Genomic DNA, 9,118 nt, shown 5'->3' with positions numbered 1-9,118 from the left:
GGCGGAGGGCCGTGGGTCAAGCCCTGGGTGGCTGTCTGGTCTTTCTGGCACCTGAACATTTGCTCAGGGCTGTGATGATTTCGTGTCTATGGGAGGAGAGCCCATCCTGTCTCTCTCTCTGGGTGGGCCAGAACACCATCACGAACAAGCTGGTGCACGTGGCCAGCGAGGGGGCCGACTTGCAGCTGAGCAAGGTGACCATCCTGGGTGTGGCCACTGCACCGCAGCAAGTCCTTGCCAACAGCGTGCCCGTGTCCGACTTCACCTACAGCCCGGACACCAAGGCAAGGGTGCTTGTGCGGGGGCCCCATCACATGGAGAGGACTGCCGTGGGGGGCCCACAGCCAATCTCTGCTCTCCCTGGGACGGTGGGGGGGGCTGTGGTCTGGACATGGGCCCTTCCCTGGGGTCTGCGTGGTCAAGTGGGAACTAACTGGTGCTCTGTTCTCTCCAGATCCTCGCTGTCCCTGTCTCCTTCTCACTGGGGAAACAATTTCTCGTCAGTTGGTCCTAACTCGGTGCCCCAGTGGTGGGCAGGAAGACTGAACTGCACCCGTCTTGGTCAGCCGAGTGGGACGAGTGTACCTTGAAGATTTGGTTTGTTTCCTGTGGTCAGTGCCCCTGAGGTGCTGTCTGAGGAGTGGCCATCTAAGGCTGAACCCTCTGTAGCTTGTCCCTGGGGCAGTGCGGGGCTTGTGTGTGCTTGTGGCCGTGTCACGTGGAGTGTGTCAAGGTGGGAGCTGGCCACTGCCCGATTCTGACTAGAGTAAGCCCAGGGGACTGGGGAGAATCCACAGGACTTTGGGAAAACGGTTTTCTCAAGTGCAATAACTTTTAATAAAAGGGCATTTGGAATCCAGCTGCCGTCCATTTTTCTAGGACTCAGGCAGGGAGCATGTGTCCAAGGGCCACGAGATGGAGGCTGTGACCATGTCCTGGACTGACCTCCTGGAAGCCCCCAGACTGAGCCGTAGCATGAGGAGCAGACCACCATCCTAGTCCTAACTGAACTTCAGGTGCTGGGGGTATAGTCACCAGATGAAGCTTCTCATGTCCCCGGGCCTCCTGGGAAATTTAAATGATGGTCATCTGCAAGGGGCAGAGGAGACCCCTTTTATTCAAGACCCTTTATCCAGTCTTAAAACAGCAGAAGACTGAGATCCCCCACTTGGGTGAAGGAGACAAAACACTGAGATGATCTCTGAAGCTCCTCATGAACCCTGGAACAAGGGCATCTCCTCCCCTAGGGCACCTGTCTGCATCTGCAGAGTTCACGGCCTCAGGCCAGTCTGGGGTTTGGCATCACAAACAGGTGCTAGGGCCTGCTGGAGGAAGTGGTCCCAAATCCACTCTGAAATCTGTTCTGCTTGACTCTGGCAGCTCTGCCCCAGGTGCATGAGGCACCTAGGAAAACCCTGCATCTGACCACTTCACTGCCCACCAGGCAGCACATTCCAGCAGTGGGCGCCAAGGCGGTGGGGTCGAGGAGGAGCTAACGGGCCCGCCCAGGGTGATCCAGTCTGAGACCAGCAAAGCTGTGGGCGCCTGAAGACAAAGAACTGAGCACTTATGGGAAAAGTTTCATGTGTTTAATGAAAAAGAGTTCTGACAAGGCATTATTTACATGTGGGGTGTTTAGAAATGTTTCCTGGGGTACCCCAAGCTGCTGTTGGGACAGGCTGCCATGGGCTCACAGCAACCTCTGTGAAGTAAACGCCGTCCCTAGACAGTTCCACGGTGAACCCGTAACAGGCATGCGGCCTTCAGCACAGCAAGCTCCAGCTCCTCAGATGAGATCAGCAACTGGAATCAAAGGAAGACGTTGGTTCATGAAGAATACAAACAAACAGAAAAGCTGGCGAGCGCCTGCCCGCCAAGACAGGATGGCCCCGGTGCTCACCGTTCATGGGCATCTCGTCAATCTGAGTGGAGTAGTACTGCTCGATGTCACGGAGGATGCGGATGTCATCATTCTTCACAAAATTGATGGCCACACCCTTCCGGCCATACCGACCGGATCGCCCAATTCTTCAGGGACAAAGCAGACTGACTTTAGCACACAACAGCAGACATTTCAGTACGTGACTTACAGGAGACAAACAGCACTCCACCGCCACTCTCGTACCTGTGTATGTATAATTCTCTGTTGTTGGGCAGGTCGTAATTAATGATGAGGGACACCTGAGGGACATCTAGCCCCCTGGCCCAGACGTCTGTGGAGATGAGCACTCGGCTGCAAAGAAAAACACTGGCTGCTGACCGCCGGAGAGCCCAGGGCCCACGGCCACCTGGTCCCCATCGCACTGTTCTAAGGGACGCACCAGGGGCCTGTCCAGATGGGGTAGGCGGACAGCTGGAAGGCGGGCCTCATTACTTGGGTCATGTGTTTGAAGCCGGCCCCATACCAAAGATGGGGAACCGCATTTTATATTACCTAGCAAGAGCTAGGGCCCTGGTGTGGCACTGTAGGGTAAGCACTGGACTGTTTCCAACCAGCCATTCTCAGAAACTACACAGGAGCCACATGAATCAGAGGAACAGGAGCCCCTGCCCGGCGCCCCACGCCTCCTTTGCCCACTGCCCAGCTGGTGGACACTCCGGTGCGGCAGCCTCGAGCCACAGCCGACCGCTGAGCACTGGGATTCTGAAGATTCAGTACAAAAAACAAAAGTAAACTTCAAGAAAGACGACCAAGAGTTTCAAAAAGTCCTAGAAATCCCATATAGGGGGAGTAAAGGGAAATCTTTACGCAGACACTGCGGAGAACAGAGAACGTGTGTGTGTGTTAGTGTGACGCTGGTTTTATACAGGAGCAGCAATTAGACAGGCGATGACGTCCCAACAGAAACAATGGAAGTCAAACAACACTGGATCACATCAGGTAAAGAGGAGACACCGAACTCTCACCCTTGGATCCTACCCCCAAAAACACCACCTTCAAGACATTCCAAGGAGGCTTTTCCAGGCCAAACCAACACTGCCAGGCAAGCAGCCTGTCATGAGCACAACCGCACTACGAGGAAACAGGCATTTCTTCAAGCAGACGAAGCTCACATCCAAGTTCAGAAATGATGGAAAACAGTTAAAAAACACAGCCAGGATGGGTCCACATGTAAACAGGCTCTTCTGTGATGGCGTGCCTCTCGTGGGTCTAAGAGACGACAGTGTAGAAATACCAACTGATGACACATGACACATTCATTCCCCTGGCTCTTTCTCTACACGATGCCTCACAGAGACCACAGGCACGTACCATCCCACTAATCTGTACTAAAGACGTCCGTGCCGGGCACCAGGAACGCTGGCTGCCATGGTTCTAACGTGTCTATGTGGCTGGGCCATGAGTCTCAGTTTGGACTCAGGGCAAACCGGAAACAGGCTAGAGCAGGACTGTCCCTTAGGGTTCCCAAGGTGTGTTTAAAAAAAAAAGTGCTGGTGGGTTCAAATCACCCACCTTCTGGTGGGCAGCTGAGCATTCAACCACTGCGAGACCTTAAACACAATGAAGAAACACCTTTCAAACTCAGAGAGGAAAGAATTTGCAAATCTAAACTAAGAAGAAGCTGAGAAGAGCCCTAACATCCTGTGTTCCCCGAAGCTTCCAGTTCAGTGCCGAGGAGTCGGTTCCCACACACAGCAACCCTGCATAGGCTCCAAAACACACGGCTTGTAAACACGAACTCTTCTCCTCACATAGGCCCAGAATGCCCAGAGCAAGAACTGACCGAATACAGAGAAAAAAACCAGTGCTTGTGGTTCAAACTGACCTCGCAGTCCAGCGTATCATTAGCCCACAGCACCACACCAGGACTCCTAAAAATATGAGTTACCACTGGAATCTAGTGGGCAAAGGGCCCTGCACCCACCGCACATACATGTCTGTTCAGGGATTCACGGTGGGTTTACATGACCGTGTGCTGGTCACAGAGCACGTCTGACTACATTTCAGAGGAATGAATCCATGATGCATGTTGTCTGGCACCATGTCCAAGAGCTGGCCCAATTTATGTTTGTCTAGAAATGAGGAAATCATTTCTACACAAGTAACCCCTCCAGGTGACACCTTCCCAGTTGATCTCCCAGGTCAGGTCTGGGGCCAACGGAGCCCAAACAGCTCGGGAGAAGCTAAAGGCTGCCTCCCCCACATCCTCCAGTGTGGGGCCATGACCGACCTGGCACCTGAGCGGAACTCCTTCATGATCGACTCGCGTTCCTTCTGAGGCATGTCTCCGTGCATTGACGAGACGGTGAAATTGGCTTCCCGCATTTTCTCTGTCAGCCAGTCAACCTATTGATCAAAAGGACAGGGTACACTGAGCAGAGACCAGAGCTGCTGCCCCAGGATGCACTACGGCAGCTCAAGGCAGCAGGCACGCTCAGGCCTTAGAGCCACACGAATCTCAACCACCTGCTTAATCCCTGTGTTCCAAATAACAGTTTTCCAGTTTGTTCCAAATAACGGTTCTCTAGTTTAAAAAGAAATAAAAAAGGGGGCTGGGGGGCAGGGGGAGGTTGCAGTTTAAAAGAGGACGGTGAGCATGGCAGCACCCGTGTCACCGGGTGGTCCTTGGAGAAACCGCTCAACTGGTGACAGAATAAGTTGCCTGCACTCACGTCAGCTGGGCACGTGAGACAACTCGTGCTTAGGTTCCACCTCACTGCAACCTCCAGGGGCTCTTCAGAGACCCCAAATGCAGAGGTAGAACCCTGGACACCAGCATCAACCAAACGTGGCCCCGCTGGCTTTTGTGAATAAAGTTTTACTGGGACACAGCCACGCACTGTCTCTGGAAGCTTCTACAATGACAAAGACTGTGTAGGCCTCAAGGCCTAACATATTTACTACCGCCTATTCCCAGTAACCACTGTATCCAAAGTACTCCAAGAGCCGACCGTGAACTTTCCGCAGTTACTGACCTTCCGTTTGGTGTTGCAGAAGATGACAGCCTGAGTGATGGTCAGCGTGTCGTACAGGTCACACAATGTGTCGAACTTCCACTCTTCCCTCTCCACAGCCACAAAGAACTGCTTGATGCCTTCTAGAGTCAGCTCATCACTGGGGGACGGAGAGCAGCCATCAGACCACAGGGCGCACGGCCACTTCCCTCCTGCGCACCCAAACCATCCTCCCCGTGTCCCCTCACCAGCTGGGCCCGTACTCAAGACTGTGGTCAGACCCTTCTTCCACATTAGAAGAGAATCCAGAGATTTGTACAAAATCCCACAATTAAAAACATGGTTCTAAACAACCCATTCACCTCCCCGGAAATATGTATGCGGTTCCCAATCTGCTGGGAAGGGCCTCAGTGCTACCGGCTAATTCCATCTGGAAACAGGGCGGCAAAGGAGACTGAGCACATTGAAGCCAGTTTTCAGGGTGGTGGGGTGGTGCACGGAGCCTTGCCTTGTTAGCAGTGGGTTAAGATTTGGGCTGCTAACCAAAAGCTCGCTGGCTCATGATAAGCAGAGATGAGAGAGGAAGTTGAAGCCGTCTGCCCGGGTCTGGGTCTACCCTCCCTGTCCTATCGGGTGGCTGAGTCCACACCAGCTCACCAGCAGTGGGCTCCCTTCACAAGCACCACGTTACCGTTTTACCAGGATGCGGATGGGGTCCGTCATGAACTTGTTGGTCATCTCCAGGATCTCGTGAGGCAGCGTGGCGCTGATGAGAACCACCTGTGTGGCCGGAGGCAGGTACCTGTACACATCATAAATCTGCTCTTTGAAGCCTGCGAATGGACAGGAGACACACGCTTGTTCAGTCCAACTACACGTCAAGCATAGACACTGACTGACCCAGCTGCTGCTGCAGGTTGTGAGTGAGGAACTTCAGAAAGGTCACAGGAAAATCCCCTTTTCCCACTCGTTTGGAAACCCCCTCATAATCGACAACTACATTTGGGCATTTTCTCTCTCTTCACATGCTCTCCACCTCACCCGGGTGGTGTCAGATCCAGGGACCTGGTACCAGGTCAAAGCATCAGAAGCTCAGCGTGGTCAGGAGGGCCACACCTCACTGCTGCCACTGGACAGTGAAGATCTAGGGAGGCCAGATCGTCCTCGCCGCACAGAGGGATCCAGAGAGCTGGATCTGACACATTATCTTCCAATCACCAAATGTCAGCAGCAAGCAGGGCCTGGCCCTGCTCACCAGAAGACAGCAACCTCCCTTGAACTTGGGCAGATCTGGACGGGAGCTGGACAGACAGAAAGCCTGGGCAGGGCTTTGTAGTGTCGGAATCACCGGAAGGCCTGTGAGCAGGCAGGTGAGGTTCTATCGAGCTGGCAGGTGACCCACTGCTTTCCTAGAGCCCACACTGGACAGCACCTGGAGATGCAGCTTTATGCCAGAATGTTCTATAGACACAGCCACCCCCTGCCCAGCAACAGGGTCTCCAACTCAAAGGTTCCTCCTCACATAGTCTAGTTTTACCCAGAAGGCAAGTGTCTGCCTCCTAGTTGATTTGCTAACCCCATCCTTCCCCTGGCACATTACTTAAACGACTTTGCTGTGTGTGCCGATTATCCCCAGGCAGTTGTTCATCCAGACACCACGCCTACTGGGACCCTTTCCACCCGACACTGTCAGTCTGAGGAGCGCAGCAGCAGCAGCAGAAATGTCACATCACTCACACCTTTATTCAACATTTCATCAGCCTCATCCAAGACCAACATCTTGATTGCACGTGTCCTTAAACTCCTGCGCCGAATCATGTCTATAAAATCAGATTTGGAAACGGTTACATCCTGAGGCAATGCAGGGAGAGGCGGCCATTCTAGACTCTCCCCCCACTGCCTACTAACTGCCCACCGTGCACACGACGCTGACCAGTGCCACTTACACCCCGATCTCGTGAGGCCATATACTTACCGAAGACACGGCCCGGTGTGCCAGCCACCACGTGCTGCCCATAGTCCAGCTTCCTGATGTCTTCCCCGACATTTGTACCCCCGATGCAGGCGTGGCACTGGACATTCATGTAGTCACCAAGAGCAAGCAGGCCCTGGGGAGAAACAGGCCAGGGTCAGCCTCAAGACCAATGAAGTCAAAAGCACCCGCGAGTCCAAATTCAACGTAAGAGAACCAGCCGTCATTGGTGCTGACTGCCATTAGACCTGCTGCCCGAGTCCCCTCCTCCTCCTCCCCTAAGATGAAGCTCATCCGGCCAGTTTCTGATGACAAAGGCAATACGTGTTCACGAGAGAGCAGCAGAGAACGGGAGAAGTTCTTCATTCCAGCCGCCCTAGGACTAATCTACTAACCTTATACTTCATACCTTTCCTAAAGCACACATTTCTACCATAAACAAACAGAAACATATCAAAACCTTTTTAACTCAAGTGAACTTTGTTTAAAAAAATTATAAAGCTTTAAGATTATAAAACCAAATGAAAGCCTATAAACTACATTAAAAATAACACAAAATGGGAAGGCAAGAATATAACAGAATTGGATCAGCCAGGTGGTGCTGTGGGTTGTAAAAGCAATGCTTGCACACGTGTTACAGTTACCTTAGCCGGAAGGGCCTCACCTTTTGAATCTGCACGGCTAACTCTCTGGTGGGGGCCAGGATCAAAGCTTGGGTCTCACGAACCTGGTAACCAGAAAACAGACGCCTCAGCATCTCCAAGGTGGAGTCCAATAATCCAGACACCGTGGTCTGTTTCCAACATCACCTAGTATTCACCATGCTTCTAGCTTCTCCCAGAAGGAAGCCAATCGCCGTGCAAATACAGCGGTACTGGGACAGATCTGTCAGGATTTGTGGTTGCAGACAAGCCCTTTCTCTAACTCAAAACATCCCCTAATCTGAATAAAGAGGAATGTGTGACATGAATAATGCAGAGGTTAAAAAAGAAAAACAACCCACTTCCGTTGAGTTGATGACTGACTCCTAGCAACCCTTCAGGACAGAGGAGGGCTGCCCCAGAGCTTCCGAGGAGGCTGTGACTACGGGAGCAGACAGCCTCACCTTTCTCCTGTGGGCCAGCTAGTGGGTTTAAATGCTTACCCTACAGTGCCCCAGAGAATAAAAACGTGAACCCCTTCTGACTGCTTCCGTCATAGAAGAAAGAGCAAGTCTTTTCTAGATGAAATGGTTTGTCGTGCAGCAGAGATTTACCTGAATATCCAGACACTGGAGGACCGAGATGCTGAACGTGGCCGTTTTGCCGGTGCCAGACTGAGACCTGGAGAAACACACACAGTGCAACTGCACCCACTGCCCACCCCTGTGGCAGTGCAGCCCCCCCCCCAAGCTTATCCCACCCCAGGCTGACCACACCGTCACCACCAGGGACGGGACAGTAGGCGGGCTTTGTGTCAGGGATCGGGGCAGCAGATTCAGTAGTTCCAACAGGGCTTCCACAGGGGGCAGAAAAAGGAGGGCTCCGTCTTATAGAAATGAAATTGTTCTAGGATCTTGGACTAAATCATCCTTTAAACACCGCCGCCCCCTCCGCCAGGCCGGGGCAGGCCAGGGGCTGCTGGTAAGTACAGCAACCCTGAAGGTAGCTCCCAAGGACCGAGCGGCTGGTGGGTTTGAACTGCAGAATTTAAGGTTATCAGTTTGGGGGGATGGGGCTTAAGTAAGTCTTTTTTAAAAATCAGCCAAAGCAGTAAAGTTATTTTAAATAAGAGTATTACATATAGTCCCACACATTGATGGCTTAAGCATTCTACACAGAGACTACAACAAGAAACCCCAAAGCCAAATTCTGGGGCTCAAGTCAAGGAAAGAGCTGGTACAAAGTGCATGAAATAATGACCGCCTAACCAGTGGTTGCCTTAGGGACTGACAGCCATCTTCCTGAGCAGACACGCGGACTTACTGCGCAATGACGTCTCTCCCTTTAATAATCTGCTTGATAGCTCGCTGTTGGATTGCGGACGGCTTTTCAAAACCTGCAAACAAGAGCCCAAAAGTCAGCTCTACCGTGGTGGCAGGCACACACCATGGACTGTACACCTTTGAGGGCAGAGACGGTCTATCTTTCGGTCTGCTTTGTCACTGAGTCCACCAAAGCCCCTGCCTGATCAGCAGCGAGCACTGAATGAGTCGGGCTGGGAGGACTCTCATATGAATGAGTCGGGCTGGGAGGACTCTCATATGAATGA

General features: G+C 52.6%; 2 protein-coding genes across 2 annotated transcripts in view; one reads left to right on the top strand and one right to left on the bottom strand.

Annotated features, from left to right (window-relative positions):
• Positions 1 to 514, top strand: part of GAA (glucosidase, alpha; acid) — a 14,356-nt gene extending 13,842 nt beyond the window's left edge. The window contains exons 20-21 of the mRNA XM_006869646.1: positions 132 to 284; positions 455 to 514. Coding sequence (XP_006869708.1) covers positions 132 to 284; positions 455 to 514 — 213 coding nt within the window. The remainder of the gene's footprint in view (positions 1 to 131; positions 285 to 454) is intronic.
• A 1,272-nt stretch (positions 515 to 1,786) lies between these two features.
• Positions 1,787 to 9,118, bottom strand: part of EIF4A3 (eukaryotic translation initiation factor 4A3) — a 9,663-nt gene continuing 2,331 nt past the window's right edge. The window contains exons 2-12 of the mRNA XM_006869521.1: positions 8,833 to 8,905; positions 8,124 to 8,190; positions 7,533 to 7,595; positions 6,872 to 7,004; positions 6,636 to 6,716; positions 5,588 to 5,729; positions 4,918 to 5,056; positions 4,173 to 4,288; positions 2,126 to 2,233; positions 1,901 to 2,028; positions 1,787 to 1,803 (exon numbers count right to left, since the gene is read on the bottom strand). Of these exons, the coding sequence (XP_006869583.1) occupies positions 1,787 to 1,803; positions 1,901 to 2,028; positions 2,126 to 2,233; positions 4,173 to 4,288; positions 4,918 to 5,056; positions 5,588 to 5,729; positions 6,636 to 6,716; positions 6,872 to 7,004; positions 7,533 to 7,595; positions 8,124 to 8,190; positions 8,833 to 8,905 (1,067 nt within the window). The remainder of the gene's footprint in view (positions 1,804 to 1,900; positions 2,029 to 2,125; positions 2,234 to 4,172; positions 4,289 to 4,917; positions 5,057 to 5,587; positions 5,730 to 6,635; positions 6,717 to 6,871; positions 7,005 to 7,532; positions 7,596 to 8,123; positions 8,191 to 8,832; positions 8,906 to 9,118) is intronic.

Source organism: Chrysochloris asiatica, unplaced genomic scaffold (assembly GCF_000296735.1).
Source record: "Chrysochloris asiatica unplaced genomic scaffold, ChrAsi1.0 scaffold00132, whole genome shotgun sequence".
NCBI classification, from domain to species: Eukaryota; Metazoa; Chordata; class Mammalia; order Afrosoricida; family Chrysochloridae; genus Chrysochloris; species Chrysochloris asiatica.
The sequence above is the reverse complement of the archived record's forward strand: the minus strand, read 5'-3'. Positions and strand labels throughout refer to the sequence as shown.